The sequence below is a fragment of the Pagrus pagrus genome (genome assembly GCF_965226575.1).
Source record: "Pagrus pagrus genome assembly, chromosome: 12".
Classification (NCBI taxonomy): domain Eukaryota; kingdom Metazoa; phylum Chordata; class Actinopteri; order Spariformes; family Sparidae; genus Pagrus; species Pagrus pagrus.
In genome coordinates, this window is record NC_140196.1 from 26987780 (window position 1) to 27008186 (window position 20407).

Below are 20407 nucleotides of genomic sequence, written 5' to 3' on the forward strand. Positions count from 1 at the left end.
ATTATCCAGAACAACTGCACTGCTAAAAAAGTACAATGTCATTTACGAGTTCCTGTGATCTCACCATGGATGTAAAAATCATTTTTAAGCTAATTATAACAGTAAGACGTCCAACGGTTTCAGTGAAATACGAATGAATATTATTATGGGGTGTGAATATAACGATGAACATATTTTGTGAGAATCCTGCTCTCTCTGGTTTGGTATCAAGAAACAAACTGTGAACTCCCAGTGAGAATTTAGAAGCTATTTGTCATAATCATGAAGTAATGATTAAGTATCACTTTACTTGTGGGTGCACAAAAAGAGAACGTAATGATTAAGTGAATAGTAACTAATGAGTCCTCACTAGCTTGTGCCACACAGCAGCTGGTTCAGTTAACCAGGAAGAAACTGCTCAGTGTCAATTCATAGTATTAATCATTCGCCTACATAAGGACTCATTAATAACTCTGTCTGTTCTCAGTTAGTAACTAATCAGTATCTACTATACAGTCCTCCAATAACAGTTATTCAGGAATTATGGATTAATGATTAGTTAAGTATCAGGTCAGTCATAATTAAGTCTACATGTTGATGCCAGTCTGATCATTTATATCATTTCTTGGGCTACTTATTATAATCTCTTCCGTGTCCTCAGTCTCACGCGCACATGTATGCATAATGTAATGAATGACGTAGGACCGGGATAGGCTTATATAAGAGCTGCCAATCATTCCAACCCCCTTTTGCACATGAGTTTGACACAAGTGATCCAAAATGGTGGAGCAGAGATGCTGATCAGGGCCGGGGTCCTCTTTCTCCTGTGTTGACTGCTGACCGGTTGTTGTCACAGACTGCTTTTTGACCTTTTGCAGTCCTCACCATCAGACTTTACAGCCTCGTTCCTCCTGCAGAGGACAGTAACCCTCTCGCTGCAGAGCCACCTCTGTGTGGCTGCGTGTCCTGAGTGAGTGTGAATAAACAGTAGAGAGAGTTCAGTAGTCATTAAGACCCTTAGGAACAGGAGTTATCCTGCTGTTGCTGAGCATGAAACCACTTCTGGTCGTCAAAGAAAGCAAAGAAATTAAAGATGTTTATTATTGTTTAATATAATATAAATATAAATACATATGAATATAAATAAAAACATTTTATGGGATGCAATAGGATAGGATTTATTATTATTAAATATAAATACATGTTAAAATATATTACTATATTATAAATATATATTCAAATATATTAATATAATACATAATATATTAAACATATAATTTTTTATGGGATGGGATGGGTGCGGGGTCGAGGGTAGGAGGGCCCTTCCCCTGCTTCTCAATCTTGCTGAGCTTGATTTCTTTCACAGACAGCTGGTACAGGGTCTGCATGTGGTCCGCCTTTTTTTAATTTCCATTTGGAGGAGTCCATTTTTAGCTTGAAGCTCCTCTTGGAGGCGGCTCACCTCCACCTGCCTGCTAGTCAACACCTGCTCCTGCTCTCGCATTTTGGTGGTGAGCTCCTGAAAAGAGAAAAACAGTATTTACTTTACGTAAAAGAGCTGATTCTGAAGCATTCCAACACAAGCTGTTAGAATCCAACAGGTGATTATTATGAAGTAAAGTGATGATCTGAGGCAGCGTACCTGCAGCTGGGTGGAGGTGGAGTTGGAGGCAAGGCTCTGCTCCAGAGCGTCACACCTGCTCTTCCACTGCTCTTCAATCCTGCTGAGCTGGATGTCATACAGAGACAGCTGGTGCAGGGTCTGGACGTGAGCTTTGGTTCTGGCCTGTCGTTTCTTTATTCCTCTTTCGAGAAGACCAGTTTTTTCCTTCAGCTCCTCTTGGAGGTGGCTCACCTCCACCTGCCAGCTAGTCACCACCTGCTCCTGCTGGACATAGGCGGCAGTTTTGGCCCTTTCTAGAGCTTTTTCCTTGTCGTTCAGCTCTTTCTGAAGTTGGCTGACGTTGACCTGGCTATTTTTCAGGTGACTATTCTCAATGATCAAAGATTTGTTCTGATCTTTGAGAGACTTAATCTCGTTGGTGGCAGAGTACAGGGCGTCTCTGAGTTCCTTCACTACTGGGTGAGGGGGCTGCTCATAGGTCTGCAGGCATGTTCGGGCCGTAAGCGGCAGCAATGAACTGCATTGGCAATGGCAACAGTGGCTGAAAAACAGAAACACACGTCAGTCATACAGTCTTGTGTTGACAGTGGATACACAGAAAAGAAAACCTGTGCACTTATTCACACAATACAATCTAATGTAGTCTACGGGCAGCAGCTCACACACAGAGCAACATGTTGGCACTGCCAACTAATTCAAATCAAACATATTCTCTGAAAACATTTTGAGGCCATAGAGGATTAAAAGTTTTGGGCCTATAATGTTAAAAAATACCATATTTCCTGACTACCACAGACCTGCAGCAATATCTGTTTTCATTGTAGCTGTTTTTCTCTGGGGTTAAGTTTTGATCATGTTATTTTGTTGGTACTTGGTGAGGTTTGGGTCATTACATTAAATCAGGCCTTACACAGGCTGGGTTAGTTATGTTACAATGCAGATTTGACTCATTTCCTTTTTTAAACCGATGATTAGCACCCTGTTACAATCGTAAAATTATCTCTAACTATTACTCTATGTTATTACTCTACTGCCGGTTTTATCAAAACATGTCAGAGGCAATGACGCATTAAATTATTCCTGTATGAAAATGAATCTGCTTTCTAATGATTTTCTAGTTTTTTTTAAGCTTTAGACAAAATATGAAGAGCAAATATTAGGCTGGACTAGAGAGGCACAAAAAGTCTAATAAGTAAATCTTACCTGGTTCATTTCACTGGGACGTCTGTCCATGGCAGCACAGTGATGATATCACAGTGGCAGTGAAACAAGTTGTCGAAAATCGAAACTTGAAACTAGAAACTGGAAACTGGAACAGAGTTTCGGCTTTGAGCAGAGAGACTTAGCTAGATAAATGGAGAAATACAGATGTTAACTGTTGATTATACAATAATCAAAAGCTTCTTCTCAACAATGACAAAAAGAGGTCAAGAGATCAAATTGTCGAATGCTAATGAGGTTTTCTACAGAAGCACAGGCTAACATAGATGAAAAAACATCAAAATCCTAAACATTTCAAAATAAAATCAAGTAATTTTTAATGTCTGTGTTTTATTTCTCAATGTAGTTATTTTTCAGTTCTAAATATTTGTTTCAGTGCCAATACAACTTTTTCAGATACAAATGTTTCAATGCCAATGTTTTTTTTCATGACTGAATAAACTGAATAAACAAACTGACCTTAAAGGACAACACAATTTATACTGTTTTACTTTGTTTATATGTGGCGGACCCTGCCACCTTTCTAGCTTCAAACAGTGTTCTGGGACCTTATTTTCCTCTGAGAACAGCTGGTTTATTCACTTATGGAAAAAGAATAAAGTAAAGTATTATTACCTCATTAGTATTGTAAATAGTAAAATTCTGAGTTTGAATTTCTTCTCTGAAACTACATAGTGCCCCTTTAAGTATGAGCTTTGGGTACTTTATACAACTCTGCCTCTTTCAGCGTTTACCAGCAGATGGCCTTACCAGGAAGGTTATGACACTTGTGTGTGATGTTGCAGTTGTTGAGATAACTTCTGCGACAGATTTCACTTGATGTCACAGTCCCGCCCAGCTCACCACACACTGACTCACAGAAAACAGAGGAAATGAGCTGAGCGAAAACCTTTACGCATCAGAGCAGCTCATTTAGTTGACTTGTGTTACGTATAGGTTTTGTGTGTGTTGGCCTACTGCGTGAACACATTGAAATAACTGAACTGAGTTTTTCTGACGACATTTGAGAAGAAGGGAAACAGACATTATGGGAGCATCTTCCTCTGGCTTGTTGGATGAGGCCAAAATCACCAACATCAAAGGTAAAACGAAGAATTGACCTCATTTTCTTTTTTCTTTTCCAGCACTCTTTAGTGTAGTATGCAGCTTTGGACACTCCTCGTTTAGAATTGTTTATCAGGACATTAATGGCCAAGATATCCTATAAGTAGGCCCTATTTTCCATAGAAAGTAAAGTGAATAGAGAGGCAGACAGAGAGAGACAGTGAAATGCACAGTAAAAGATCATTCACAGAATCTGTAGAGGTATCAGTGATAGTGATAGCAGTAGTAGCAGATAGAGATAGAGGGAGTAATTGCAGTGGTTACTGGTGCAGTTTAGTTTGGTGAACTGAGTGACGAGTTACAGCCACACGCTTTCTGTCCTCAAAGCCCCATATTCTTTAAATTACCCCAACATGTACTTAATAAATTGCTCATTTATGAATGATTTGCCGTGCGACTGAAAAGAAACATATAATCTAAGGTTATCGAACACAGCAGCGTTGGCACCATCAGAGAGGAGTTGTCGTTTTGGAGTGCACTGTTCTGGAAGGTGTTTCTACATGAGTGAGGGGGACATGACATGTCTATTTCCCCCCTTTATTTGGCAGCTTTGGGCTAAGAGGTAGACAGGAAGCATGAGGGGGGGCATGATTTGCAACAAACGTCCCCGGAATCAGTGGGCACATTGTGGTCGCATGCTACTAGCCTTAACCACCAGCCCACTAGGACAGTTCAGTTGATTTTTTAATTGAAATTGTAATTACAAATGTATTGATTTATCTTTTTTTTCACCAATTCACTTTGGCAAAAATAACAAATGAAATAAAAATAATGTGCTGATTGAGTTGCTCCGCTTAGTTTATGTGTGCATTCCTATACATGTTATCAGCAGAGTCACATCCTGCCGCTAATCTCCACAGCAAAGTGCAATCTAATTACAGCCATTTCCAACTATTACCTTATTATGGGTTGTCTGATCTGTGTGTATGTGTGTAAGATGAAAGTCAGGCTACAGAGTGGCCTAAACCATGTGTGATAATGGCCATAGTATAAACAAATGTAAACAACATATCATGACTCATCCACCATCTCCTCTTACACATCGACCCACTGACTGTGTGTGTGTTTGTGAACAGTATTTTTATCTCACTTGTCATGACATCATTAATTCTCGAACATTTTGTTTTGTGGAGTTCAGAGAGTTTATTCTGTGTGTGTGTGTTTGAGGTAATTGCTATCTTCCTCTCATCCTCTCTTCCCACACTCATGGACTCAGAGCAGAGCAGCAGCAGCAGGAGGGTCACACGTTTCAATCTCGCGCAGTGTCTATTCAAAACCTGTATTTGTGGAATGGTCAGAAGGCTTGGCCTCTGGTATTGCTGCTTGCTGCTTTCCAAATATCACTGACCTACAGGGCCAGGAAGGCCAGGTTCAGAAATACGGGCAAAACCCAGAATTCAGAATGTCGTGAATTTTCTCGAAAAAAAGCACATAAAACATCACCAGTTTTGGGCAGTTAATCGAGGGGCTCCCCAAATATGTTGCCTTACATCTAATTTATTCATAATAATAATTATTATAGTTATACTTGTTTCTATGTTAAATTAAATATAATTGTGTGAATGAAGGCCAAAGACTCACAACACATATGAAAACCAAATGTAAAATCATTTCATGTTATATTATTATTAAATATTGATATTGTAAATGTCAAAATACACTGACCACTACATATCAAAACATTGAGACTCAAATTAGCTGACGCCTTGTTAGGTACAGTAGAGAGACAGGGACCCTCTCTCTACTCGGCTCTGCGTATAACCAACTGTGGTTTCAGCACATACATGTGTATGTCTGGGTCTGAGTTTCTAGACCTGTCGGGGCTCCTCACCTCTGCACGTGATGTCTCTCGCTTGCAGCTTTCTCAAAAACTGTTCATCCAAACTACTTGACACTCAACGGTGCTGAAAGTAGCTCAAATGCTCTTTGGAGTCTGAGGGGAATCTCCTTGTGGTGATTATTCTATATGTGTCCATTAGTCCAGCTTCAGTCACACATAGATAGTAAACCTATTGTTAATATAAAAATATTCAATTTGTGCAGCACATGTTCTCTATTAAAACTGAATCTACCACCTACAGTTATTATGTTACCAATGGCTTTGTGCAATAAATAAATTATTAGCTAATTATTATTCATGATTTTTTAAAGAGACAGACAAATAGAGATAAATGCAATATGACACATTTTTTAATGTGTGTGTGTGTGTGTGTGTGTCCAGGACTTGTGGACAGTACATACCAGAGCTTCAGTGTGTTTTACCGTCAGCAGTATTCTGCCGCCTACTTCAGACACTTACACCAGGAGGTGGAGCCTAAGAAAGAGGGGAGGGGCCTCTTGCTCTCCAATGGGGTAGGAGCTGCACCTGTCAATCAGTCTAAACTTGGAACTTGGAAAATCTGTTATAATTTTTTTTTAAAACATTGCAAAACACATAAAAGTTAAATCAGTGTGTGTGTGTGTCTGTGTGTGTGTGTGTGTGTGTGTGTGTGTAGCCGCAGTACGCTCCAGAGGATGTGCTGTACCAAGGCTGTGTAAAGTTGTCTTGCTGGGATGAGCAGGGAAAGAAATGCAGAGAGAGATACACCGTCCTGAGAAGAGACTACAAAGTGGAGATACATGAAAACATGGAGGTAACACTTGCACATACACACTCTCACAAACAAAACAAGACGTTCATAATCCAAATTACTTGTACGCCAGTGCTGGACATTGTTGTCTGCGTTTCCACCTGTAGACTTTCAGTCGTGGATGTGCAGCTAAGCTGGTCCTCCAGACAGCAGGGGGCACTGTGTTCACCACTGAGGAGGAGTCCAGAGCTCTGCTTGCGCAAACCTGTGCTGGAGTACTCAATGGTAGTATTTATTTATACCTACAGGATATAACAACATACCTAAAGGTGCAGTATGAAGGTTTTTGGGGCATCTAGTGGTGAGGTTGCAGATCACAACCAACTGAATACTCCTCCCCTCACCTGGGACAGGACAAGTTTTACTTTGTCTTTGTATTTTTCTTTTATTATAACAAGAGGCTCTGACAAATGAATTTTTTGAGGATATGTTGGGAAATTATTACATTATTAAAAACATGTTTAAGAGTCAAGAGCTGCTGCCAATGGTTGTTATGAACCTCAGTTGCTTTTCATTTTTGAACATAAACTCACGGTTCACGGTTCAGAGAAAATTAATTCCAGTCCACATCTGTAACACTGTTGTCTCCGTGTGTTTAGAGGCGAAGGATGATTCTTCATCGGTGGTGTCGTCTCCAGATGTGTTTGCTGTGTATCTGCACCTGCCTTACACAGGCCACACCTGCTTCCTTTTCCAACAAAAAGAGGAACGAGATCACTTCCTGTCTGCCCTCAAGACCTGCATCAGACACTGCAATCTTGGTAAAACACACACACTGGCACGCAGTTTCTCTGTGGCTCTCTGTTGCACTTTGTATCTATGTTTGAAACATGCAGCATTTTAACACAAGAAAAAAGACAAAAGGACGTGTTTTGTCTTTTATGTATGTATGTATGTTTGTTTATTTGATATGGACATCACAAATACATTGAGACTGTTCCAGTGGACAGACCAGATGCTTTGCTTGGGTGTGTTTAGCACATGTGCTAATTTTCAACACCAGTCCATAGTGTGCTCTGTGCTTCTATTCTAAAAGCACAGAGCATTTTATCAACAGTATGAGATAAAACCAAGTGCATGACACAACATCACAACAGTAGCATACAAATCTAAAAATACAGAGCACAAGATCAATGAAAGGAGATTGAGCAAACAGAAATCATAATCGTAACAGTAATAATAGTAACAATGAAAAAGTCCATATTTATACATGTGAGCATTGTTGTTTTGCTTTTAGCCATGCTTTTAGTCCTCTGTTAAAAGAGTTTGTATCAGTCTCCAGTTTCAGGTGAGTGGGTAAAGTGCTCATAGGTTAACCCCTTTTACTGAGAAGGCAGACTGTCCAAATGATGTTGTACACTTGGGAACAATGCAGTCGCCATTGTAGGAGGCTCGTGTGTTTATTTGACTTGAGCTACAGCGTCTTTTTATCAGTGCAGAAAACAGGGGTGATACACAGTTATGAAGACATTTAAAAACCAGTCTGATGTTACAGTAAATTATAAAGTTTTCAAAGTCGAACAAGTCAACTTGTTTGACACAAAAAAAAACAAATATTTGCTGCCCTAAATAAAAAGTTTCAGTGAGATGAGAAGACCGACACTGAAACAACTTCTTCTTAGAAATGAAAAGTTGTATTCATAAGCAATAAAATGTACCCTTGCTAGATTCAATAGAAACAGATTTGCTGGTACAGTTACAGAACTTACCATTCAGTCTGGCATGATCAGTAGCTCATGGTGGCCAGTGTCATCCAACATGATCAAACTTCGATGTCTTTGAGTAACTGATTTGACTCAGTGACTTGACAGTTACTGCCCCCAAAGTAAAACAAGACACTTTTGGTCCGCTCGTGGAATGATGATCTCTATGTAGCAACTGACTCTGAACAATCTTGGAAAATGAAGGGACATGCCATAATCAGTACTCACAGTTAAGCAAAAGTTCCACGATCATGTTTTTAAGTAAACAGCCAGAGTCAGAATGTTTTTGCATAGCTCAGCATAAAGACTGGAAGCAGAGTAAACAGCTAGATGCTGTCCAAAGTGTAACTAATACCTGCAACACATCTAAGCCTTGCTACTTAACTAGCTTGTTTAACCAGCATACACAGTGAAGTATAAAAAACAACAATGTATCCATTCAACATATTTTTATGCCAAGCAAAACATGTCCCTGCTCCTGTTTAATACATTAAGAAAAGAAGAAAATAAGCCGATTGTCAAGTGATATATCTATACAGTCATGTGCTTCACAAAGTGGTGAACCTCCCCCATCCTGGCTTGTCGAGGATGCCCCTTTCATACCCAATCATGATACTATCACCTGTTACCTATTAACCTGTTTACCTGTGGAACATTCCAAAAAGCTTGTTTTTTTTGAGAATTCCACAACTCTCTCAATCTGTTGTTGCCTATATATAAGTATATATTTACAAAATAAATTCAGTTGATGAGGTAAAACTTTACATTTATTGTATTTCTGCTGTTTTAAATTGAGTACACATACATATGTGTACTCAATTAAAAACAGCACACACACACACACACACACACACACACACACACACATACATATGTGTGTACTCAATTGAAAACAGCACAAAGACAATACATTAAATGTATTACCTCATCAAGTGTCCAAACTTTTTTTGTAATAACTGTCTCGTCTTTGGAAGATCTGTTCACTGAATTACTACTGAGGAAGTTGTTTTAAAACTATCTGAAAATAACTGATGGTGTATGCCTTAAATTATATGCAGTTAAAAAGTGTACCCATACAGGATTTGTAACTGCAAAAATGGCATCACTACTTGGTGGTGTGTGGCTTTTAGTGAGTCAAATAGGCCTACACTTTGACATTTGTGTAATATGAGATGGGGTGTAAAACACGTAAAGCTGCCGTGCCACAGTGCTCTCGCTGGTTGGCTCTTTTTCAAGCTGTCACTGATGTCATGGCAATTGCCCTAGTGACAGATACAAATATTAATGCTCTTGACTTCCTGTGTGGTTAGCGAGGATACAAACAAAAACCACCACCCCCCTCTACTCATATAGTTGCGAAAACACAGCAACATATCTGCACAGACACCAAGATAGCCTCAACAGTAACAGGAAACAACACGCAGCTGGCCAGCAGTGTTTTACTTCATACTCTGAAAGCAGTGCTTAAACTGATTAATGCAGTTTTAATAAAACTAGTTTGTTGCAGTTGTTTGAGGTGATAAATACATTTTACCATTTAATCATGGAATACTGTGTTTGGGACTAAATATGTAACTGAAATGGACAGTTTACTCGTACATGCTGGCTGCATGGCATGACTGTACACATTAAGTACAAATTAAGGCATGCCTATTTGCTTGGCTGTGGTTGTAAAGTTTGGCAATCTAGACCTGACTTTCTAAACCTAAGTTTCAAATATAAATTGAAAAGATATTTTTTTGTTTTTCACCATGTTGGCTGAATTTGTGTATATGAATTAACCTCCAGGTGAGCAATCAGAAATGGGTAGTGATGAGATCTTTGTCATCTAAATTACATTTTTTTTTACCTTAAACAGTGTTCCTTGTGTTCTAACTAGGGCTTTCAATGTAATGTGTTACAATAACTTTTATTAATTAATTACAGAAAAAATAATGATGCAGATTAACCACACTCTATGACGCCCCTGACCTTACGTTGCTGAACACGTTACCGCCACATTGCACAGCAGATTTGTAAACATGATGGAGGCGACTAAATGCTGCTGAGCTGACTGAATGGAAAAGTCCAGCTAGTGTTTCTAACGGTCTAACGCTTAATCTTTCTCAAACTGAGAATGGGCTGTGTTTCATAGCTGGATGTTAAACCATCACTACCAGACTGCCACTTCAACAGGATTAACATCATTAGCACGGAGTCAAATAGCATGGATATCAGCAGGGATAGCGATAGCTGTCACTCAAACGCATGGTCCTCTTGTGTATTAAGTAGCTGCAGAGTTTATTCATGGGCAAACTGTGACCCGGGCTGTACTTTTACTGCCACTAGACAACTTCACTGCTAAACTTTTCCATCTGTGTTGGCTCAGCCGCCACTCTTGGATTACTTCAGGTTGGAAATGTTCCCTCTTTTTAAAGTTTATCACAAAGCTTGTAATTAATAAGATCATTTTTTAAATCGCTTGACAGCCCTACTTCTAACACTTTAACCACGGGAGCATATCACATCACATCAGGGAGGAAATGATTTCATGCTGCCGGTTCATTTTTAGCTACACTAATATGATTCACACTCATGGTGTTGGTGAGAAACAGAAGTATATTTTGCATCATTGGAGCTTTCTGTTCCTCAAGTGTCTTCCATCCATGAAGTAAGAAAAGGATACCCAAAAGTCTCCTGGGGAACTGGATCAACAAAGGAATAATAACATAAGAATGTTGAAAATAAAGAGGTAAAACTTAACACCACAAAACAGTGTAACACCGAAACTGTAACTGTAAATAGTGAAGAGAAGAAATCAGTGGCTCCAGCTAACAGATGCATGAGTGCACTCACCTATCATATAAGTGCATTATTTCATCATCATCAGAGACGTCCAAGACCGATGTGTTAGTCCATCTCTCAATATTTCCCTTCCCTGTCAAAGACGTAACTCTTCAAAACATAAAAACACATCATGAATATATACTTTCTTCTTTACAGAATTATTTTTAGGGCTTTTATTAGCTACACAACACAACATTCAACCCTTCTTCCCTACCCTCCTGATCTTCACCAGCACCAACTGACAAAGGGCAGTGGGATGCACAGACTCTCTGAGGGGCAGGGGCCAAAAATGATTAAATTAAAATGGTTAAATATTAGTTCATGCCAGAGGAGTGGTTTTTCTGCATTATTTCCTGAGAATCAAATAAGTTTTATTTATATAGCCCAAAATGACAACCACATAAAAATATTGCTGCAGTGTACTTTTTTTAATTTTTAAAAGTCATCAGAATGCAGGAAACAAATTTCTCTGAAACTCATTTTTTCTTGGGGAGGACCTGGAGACCTCTGGAAGCAGGGACACTGCAGTGCATGGTCAATGCTGGGTGGGAGAAAGACTCCCACCCTATGCAGGACACTCTGAGAGCACTGGAGAGCTCCTTCAGCGACAGGCTGCTTCACCCTAAGTGTGTGAAGGAGCGATAATGCAGGTCCTTCCTTCCTGTTGCTGTTAGACTGTACAACCAGCACTGCTCCCAGTAGATCACACACACACACACACACACACACACACACACACACACACACACACACACACACACACACCCCAAACTAAATTTTGCTATCCCCTTTGCTGCTGTAATATTGCAAGTTTCTCATTGTGGGACTAATAAAAGATTATCTCATCTTATCTTATTTCATGCTGAACCTTAATCCTAAGGCTACCAGGGGCCCCGATAGTTTCATTTTTTAAAGGTACAATAGTCTGAGACTGAAACAGCTGGTCACTATAGTTTTTGAATAAAGTCACATGAAGAAATAGTGCATTTGTTTGGGACTATTTTCAGTGGCAAATTAATCTTGTGATTATCCCCCGGCAGAGTCAAAATAATATATAATATGTGTGTGTGTGTGTGTGTGTGTATATGTGTGTTCTTAGTAATCAAGGGACACATGCAACATGTACACAGTGCAACGGTGTGGCTAATAGATGTGTTTTTAATAGTTTTTAGACAACAGTGGAGCTCTGTGGCACAGAAGAAGAAGATATGAGGCTTTGACACACATACAGTACCTGTTGGCAGGATACTTTCATTGTTGGTTTGGGGCATTTCATGAGATTTCCTGACAGTTATACACTGAACACTGAAAATGTTTATCTCCAGAAATATAAATCAGTCCACACTTCCTGCAGATCCCTGGTGTGATCCATCCTTTGAGACTCAGGCATATGTTCGAGCCCTCCAACTCTACCGACAGGACAAAGGATGCTATGAATCCTGGGAAATGCTGCTTGGAACTAAAGAAAAAGTCAGCAAACACACACACACACACACACACACACACACACACACACACACACACACACACACACACACACTTCAGCTTTCAGTCCATGGTTCCTCGTCCACTTGCTGATGACACTGTGTTTGTGTGTGTAGGTGCTGGCCTCCCAGGTGATGGAGGAAGTGTTTCCATGGTTACAGAGTCAGCTTCAATCAAGAGTAAAGGGCAAGAAGACTGAAAGGATACGGCAGTGGTTGGCAGTGAGTTAAACTAATACACCAACACAACACAACATGAGACGGATGTTGTCCAACGTAGCTTTTGTGACAAGAACACAAAGCGGAAGTTCTCCACCATCAGGTAGAAAGTAGTTCAGAAAATAGTTATGTTAGTTATGTGTCCAAAATCAGGAAAAGAAAATGTGAACTACTGTGTTTCCACCCATTACTGGATGCATTCACTATTTCTGACTTTTCCCCCCAAATTTCTGGTATTTCCATGAATTGAAAATGTGCATTCACACAGGACATTGGAATATCCAGAGACATTCTGGATGAAAAGCTTCTGCTTAAAATCAACTCTATAATAAAGTAAACCCAAATCGTGTAAGTTGGCAAATGATCTACAGAATGACAGGTGGCCCATACCTGAAATTGTTGTCCTTGAATCAATCTCAGAATAGTTGGGACAAAGAAACAAATCAAAACCATTTTTCATCTAATTATAAAGCATGGAATGTCTGTGTGTCTGTCTGTCTGTCTGTCTGTCTGTCTGCCTGTGTGTTATTGAAATATCTACTATATAATAGTTTGTTGGTGGAAGTTAGAGATGCGACTCTGCCTTCATGGCTCTGCAGACTGAAGCTCACACTAAGGGAGTTTTGTGTCGCACACATAAAAAGGAGGGAGTCAATATTAATCAGGTCAACACAAGCTGTTTGCTCACGCACTGCTGAAAATATGCTGTGTTATACCGCCCCAAGTTGCCAAAAGAATCAGTTAATATATTGTATTGAAATACATATAGTTTAAGTATTTTGACTTTTTTCTTCTCCAAGCTCTGATTATAATGTTGTAATTCTGACTTCTCTGAATTCTGCATCACTTGTGAGAACTTAGATGTTAATCTCAGAACATCATTTGTCTCTCTGCTGCTGCTTTAAAATACTTTTCACCTTGTGTTGAATTCACTGAAACTCAGTGTTTAATGGTGTATTACTATAATGTGTTTATGAATGTACAGACAACGCAGGCTACATACACTTTGGTGCTGGAACAACTCACTGCAAGTCTGGAGGCTCTGCAGGAGGAGTGTCGTCAGACAGCATCCACCAGTCAAGCACTGATCAGATCCAACCTGGACCAGATAATGTCCTCTCACTGCTTCCTGGAGGAGAAAGTCCGAGGTACAGCGTGTTGATCGTTCACCCCTAAAGTCTGAACATATCTGGAAAAAATGTTCATGTGAATGTCTGTTTCTAAAGTGTACACATAGTGCTGATAAAACAATATCTGAGGCTATAATCTGAGTTTCCTGTCAGATACATACGAGTCCATCAGTCACTTTAAAATAAGTCACTGATAAGCATTTTGTGTGAATATGTGTGTCTTCCAGAGTGTATATGTGAAGAAGCAGAGAAAGTGTGCAGTGAGTGTGTCGCACCCTACATGTCCTCCATCCTTGAAGCGCTCACAGAAAACATCAGTGCTGGGATTCAGGGCATGCAACACACACTGCACACACAGATGGACTCAGCCTTCACACACACCAATGGAGGAACACCAGAGACAAAGAAGGTGAGAGAGACATTTGTGTCATCTGTGTGTGTGCAATTGTGTCTTTTATGTGTGTGTCTATTCTCAAGAAACTTTAGCTCACAATACACTATGTGCCAACTTATATCAGTCATTATTCGGGATGTAAAATACACAGAATTTAGAGATATCAGAACAGGGATGATATCAATCAACGTAACACATTTTTATTTTGATCATAAAGCTCATGGTTCTAACAAGGCACATCAGTATACATGCATTCCAAGATCTCTTCTTGTCATTGTATTGCTGGTTGAACAGCAGAGGGCGCTATCATACCGCTCAAGAGGACAGCATCCCATAATTATGGGTCCTACCTGAGCTCTCATAAGACCCACCCTACTCCGCCTCTAGTTGGTTGGCTTTGTTGGTTGCGCCCTGCCACTGCTTCCATACAAATAATATGTGTACACATAAGATTTATTATTGAAGGACATTGTTCAAGTCATCTTTTTTTTAAAATATCGTGATAAATATATCGTGGACCATTTATCGTGATGATATCGCACCCTGAGGTTTTGGTATCGTTACATCCATAGTCATCACATTAAGCAATTCAATGTAATAGTTTGGTTTAAGCTCCTGATTGTGTTTTTTTGTGTGTGTTCTCCAGGCATTGTCGACGCTGCGCTCCATCAGTCTGGATCAGAGCTACAGGCAGGTGGAGAACCTGAGAGAGAAACTTGAAGGCTTAAAACAGCGGTTTGGATTGAGCAGCACTCAGAAGCTGGTCCACTCTGCACATCTGGAGATGGAGAAGGTACGAAGCAGAATTGGAGGTTCAGTTGTGGCTTCAGCTGGATTTGGCACAGTGCATCTTATACAGCCAAGGCCTCCCGAGGACCCAAATTAAATTAGAATAAGGTCAAACATTGTTTGTCTTTTGCATCTTCCAGCTGTTGGACAGTGCTGTGTACACCTTAGAGCTCTTCCTCCAATCATCAACCAGACTACAGCCATCTCAGATACCTGTCAAGATGGAAAGAGCTAAAGAAAGAGTCCTGAAGGTAAAAACATGACAAAATGGAATAGAAATGCGTGTGGGATTACGTGACGTACATACTGCATATAGATAATTGTTTAGAAATGTGTTGTTCTAGACATTTTCCTTTAAAATGTTTAAAAGTGATGATGACATTGGGACTCTGCAAGTGAAAAGTGTGTGTGTGTGTGTGTGTGTGTGTGTGTGTGTGTGTGTGTGTGTGTGTGTGTGTGTGTGTATGTGTGTGTGTGTGTGTGTGTGTGAGTAGCAGCTGGACTATGACAGCAGAGTTGTCCAGAGGAGGCTCTATCAGGAAGCTTTACTGGAGATCACTCTTCCTACTCTGACCAGGAAGATGGACAGCAAGTGGAAAACTGTAGGTCAAATACACTGCTGCAGTCTGTCCCACCATGTACACATGTTTATACTCCGTCATTGCAGTACGAAGTATTTAACAAAGTATTCCATGTGTTTTCTGTCCAGGAGCTGCAGCAGTTTGAACAATACATCTTCTCAGACTACAGCAGTTTTATCCTGGTTCATAACGTCTATGAAGACGTACTGAGAAACCTCCTCAGTAAGGAGATACACACAGGTAAACAACAACAACACACACAAACACACACACAATCGTGTTGTCATTACTTGTAGGGACTTGACCTAGACTTAGCCAACCATTACTATTTCACTAACCTTAATCTTTAACCTCACCTTTAATCAAGTCTTCATCCTTAAACTTAATGATGTATTAAATGGGATCTACCATTTTGGTCCCCACCAAGCTGTCCGACTTCACACATATATTTTTATATTTACTTTTTATATATATGAAAATTCCAACAATGATCAACAATGCTGTTTTAATGCCTCCCATAAATTCCAGGAATATAATTCTAACAGAAAAATGTAAATCTCTTTATTTTAATTTATACTTCTTTGCCTACACTAACATTTACGGGCTGTGACACAATCATGCTTAAAAATATCACCAAGCATAATTTATGTGAAAGTGTAGAATGTAAAGTCGTCATTAAAAACCACAAATTCCCTGAAAGGAAGTGACCTTTGTACTGCAGCTGTAGCTACTGCAAGCAACCTGGATACTGTTCTAAGTAAAAACCAACTGCAAGAACCTCAATTCGACGTAGATACCCTGATCTCAGTGCTATGAGAAGACAGAGTAAAACACCTGGTTGCATTAATAAGTAGACAGGTTTTGTTTCCTAATGATCTAGTAGAAAGAATGCTGGTTTTGAACCGTCTCAAGTCCCAGTTGTAAGGGTACACACATATCAACAAGACATGAGTGCGATCCATCAAGTGAATGACCATCCGTTCACATGTTTTGCCTCATTTCTATCATTCTCACTCTTCACCTTCTTTGCTTCCTTCATTTTCTTTGACAGCGTAGAGTTTCCACAGTTATTCCAGTTGTTCCACCGTTACCTGGGGCAATGGCGATGGCACACAAGCTTCCTTTATGCTATAAATCAACCTTCTTTTTTCTTGGATACATAGAGCCCAGTGGCAGACAGATAGCATAGTGAGAGCGAGACTTACAGGGAACCTATCTATACTCAGATGGTGTCAAATTTCTACAGCCATCATGTGCAATCAGTTGATTTATAGTAGTTCTTGAAATCTTAATAAGTTCAAACAAAAAAGTTGTATATTGCCCGTTTAAGTTACTTAGAAACTTCTAACTGTGGCTTTTCCCTCTCCTCAGCGCTCCACGATGCTGCAAGTAAGAAGAGCAACAATCTCATATTTGACACCTCTGATCTGGCCATCAGTCAGTACAGTCTGCTGGGGCAGACACCTCCTCGCTCTTCCCCAGGAAGCCCAGCCATTCACAGTCGAGACTCCATCTCAGCAGCACCCAGTGAAGAGCCTGCTCCTGTGGTGGAGGACGGAGGTCAGACAGTCACAACTGATGCCTGCCTTCAGAGTGAGCCAGAAGTTAGTGCAGATGCCAAATCTGACATCAGTACCACTCAAAACTCTGACCAGAGCACAGCGTTTCCTTTTCCTGTGATCGTTGTGACACAACAGGCTGACGAACCACCGACCGAGGAGGCGTCTTGCTTCGAGGAAACACGAGAAGAAGTCCAGCTTGAAACCGACGAACCATCAACTATAGCTGACTCTATCGACTCTGATGCAGGACAGGAGGTTGGTACACCTGATGCATCTGCAGACCCAGAATCCTCTAATCCCATCCCAGACTCTCCCACTCTGTCCCCGCCACAGTCCACAGATGTTCCAGATGAATGTGTGCAAAATGACAAATCCACAGCGCCTGAAAATTGTGCTACGCCTGACCTCTCAACCTCAGATCAAGAAACAGAAGGCGCAACTGATCAGCACTCCTGCGCTTCATCGCCACCCCCGCCTTGTACAGACGGTCCAATGAAAATGAGCCTCGGGTCACTCAGTGAGGCCATTGGTTGTAACTCCTCGACACCTTCTGTAATGCACACAATGCAGACCACTGACAGAGCTGTGTATTTGACGGGAGAAATGAAGGACAACTGGGAGGTGGAGAGGGTAAAAGAGGAGAAACAAAGAGAGGCAGTAGAGGAGGAAGAGGTAGACGAGACAATCAAAGAAGGGAAAGAAGAGACAAAGACAGGAGAAGGGAAAGAAGAGAAGATAGAGGGGGAGACAGTTGAAGGGCAAATGGGAAGTAAAGCCCATACAGGAGGTGAACCTGATGATGAAGGCTGCCCATCCCCTGAATCTCCAGCAGAGAGCGCCACCAGCCTAACCACCGAGCAGAGAGAGAGTGAAGAGAAGGTAGATGATGAAGGGAAAGGTGGTGAGCTTGAGACTGAGGAAAGAAAAGAAGATGAGGAGGAAGCAGAGGAGAGAGATCATACGGAACAAGAGGAGAAAACAGAGAAAGAGGAGGAGGAAGCAGAGGAGAGAGATCATACGGAACAAGAGGAGAAAACAGAGAAAGAGGAGGAGGAAGCAGAGGAGAGAGATCATACGAAACAAGAGGAGAAAACAGAGAAAGAGGAGGAGGAGGTTCTTCAGAGCCCTCAGACAATGGTACTGCAGCCAGAGAGTGCTGTGGAGCTACCGTTGGACAGTGTGGCTCTCATCAGAGAACTTGTGACTGAGACCACTGAGGTGGAGACGGTAATCAGCCCCTGTCCCAACCAAAGCCATACACCCTGACAGACACGTTGCCAGATCTACATCCGAAGGGCAGAGGTGAACAAAAGAAGGGTAACCTATGATCATAATTATGTACTACTTTGAAGAAGGAACGTTTAGTTTATACATTATAAATTTAACATTTTAAAAGCTACATCTTCTGTTTACTTCTGCTGTTAACATTTGCTGTTTTTCTGCTGACACTGAAATGGATAACATGACCCAATAAAGCTGCATTTATTCCATTTTTGCCATTTGTCCAACACCAACCTATTATCACAATTATGCTATGTTGATATAGCTAATGTGCTACCGAACAGTCTATTTACACATACAGCAGACTAGGACTGCGGATAACATTTATTTTATTGTTGATTAATCTGCTGATTAATTGGTCTCTAAAATGTCAGAAAATAGTGAAAAATGTCGATCAGGATCTCTCAAAACCACAGATGACGTCCTCAAATGTCTTGTTTTGTCCACAACTCAAAGATATTCAGTTTAGTGTCATAGAGGAGGAAAGAAACCTGGAAATATAGAATTTTGACTGTTTTTTCTTTAGAAAACCCCCCCCAAAAAACCTACTCAAACCAATTGATTGATTATATAAATAGTTGGAAACTGATCGGTTCATCCTTGCAGCTCTAGCTCTGTTAGCTCTATTGGCTCTTGGAATCTGTTGCCCGTCAGTAGCTAACAGCTAACTACCTCTTCTCCAGCTCATTTCAACACATTTATTGTTCCAAGTGATTCTTTTTGTGGGCTTTTAGCCATTATTTTGACAGGGCAGCTAGGAATGTCAGACAGGAAAGAGGTAGAGAGAGGGAGAAGACTTCCAGTAAAGAGCCACAGGCTGGGATGGAAGCTGGGCCACTGCAGAGGACTCAGCCTACGTCATGGGGCACATGCAGTACCAAGTGAACTATCAGGGTGACCCAGAATTAGAGATTTTTCTCTTTTAAACATAAAAAAAAGAGACTAAAACTGATTAATCAACTATCAAAACAGTTGCTGATAGATGTCTAGTTGACAACTAATTGATTAATCGATAAATAGTTGCAGCTCTACAGTAAATCTAAGTCAATACCTGCTCTTCTTTTAGCTCTAGTTTGATCTCCACCAAATGTTGTGAAATATCTGGCTCTTTAGCTGCTGAATGCTTCCAATGTTCACCAGTTTTCTCTATCTGCTGACTACTGTTGTGTAGAGTTGGTTGATAAAAAATGACGCCCTGAAAACAACTGCATGCTGGTGACTGATATAATGCTGATGAGCGCACTGACAGTGAACCAAAACAGTGAAGCTGTGGTATGCGAAACCAAAACAAGGAGCTCAAAGAGGCTATAAAGCTCCGTAGAGATGATTTTAGCAGGATTTCACTCTATTCCACCAAACAACAGTGAGTAGAAGAGCACTGATATAGCGATGTGCTGGGAGAGAATGTAAGCTGGTGAACACTGATGTAAACTTTACAGGTTTCAATGTATTTAGAAGAAAATGTTTTTTGTGGGCTATATTGATAATCTGATGTTTTTGTATGCAGACTTTGTAAATTGCTGAAATGTGCATGTTGATAAATTGTCACATAATCACAGCCTTTAATGACGGAGTTTTGTGGAGGATATGTGAGATTTTGTACCTTTTCTGCTTCCTTTAATGAGACATTCATGTCTGTGTCCAGATTGATTAAAGTTAGCTGACTGTGAAAAACACCTTGGACAATGATGGAAATGCTGCATGTTGCATTCCATACTAGCATTCTGTCAAACCAAAGGAAATGCATACAAAGTATTTGACAGCCTGAAAATATGTTTTGGAGTAAACAACTGAATGTAAACAAAACTGTATTTGTACAAGAAACTTCCATGGGATGTCCACAACATCAAGGGTGTAATTGTGAACACAGTATGAAATTA

General features: G+C 40.3%; 1 protein-coding gene across 1 annotated transcript; it reads left to right on the forward strand.

The window, feature by feature from the left end:
* Positions 1–3744: 3744 nt before the first annotated feature.
* Positions 3745–20348, forward strand: LOC311266738 (protein Niban 1-like). Its single transcript, XM_084369259.1, has 14 exons — positions 3745–3906; positions 6150–6280; positions 6424–6561; positions 6666–6783; positions 7158–7319; positions 12442–12557; positions 12689–12793; positions 13776–13938; positions 14148–14329; positions 14961–15107; positions 15244–15354; positions 15598–15705; positions 15813–15924; positions 17056–20348. The coding sequence occupies exons 1-14, from the start codon at positions 3852–3854 to the stop codon at positions 18510–18512; spliced, it is 3105 nt and encodes a 1034-aa protein (XP_084225385.1). The 5' UTR covers positions 3745–3851; the 3' UTR covers positions 18513–20348.
* Positions 20349–20407: the final 59 nt, after the last annotated feature.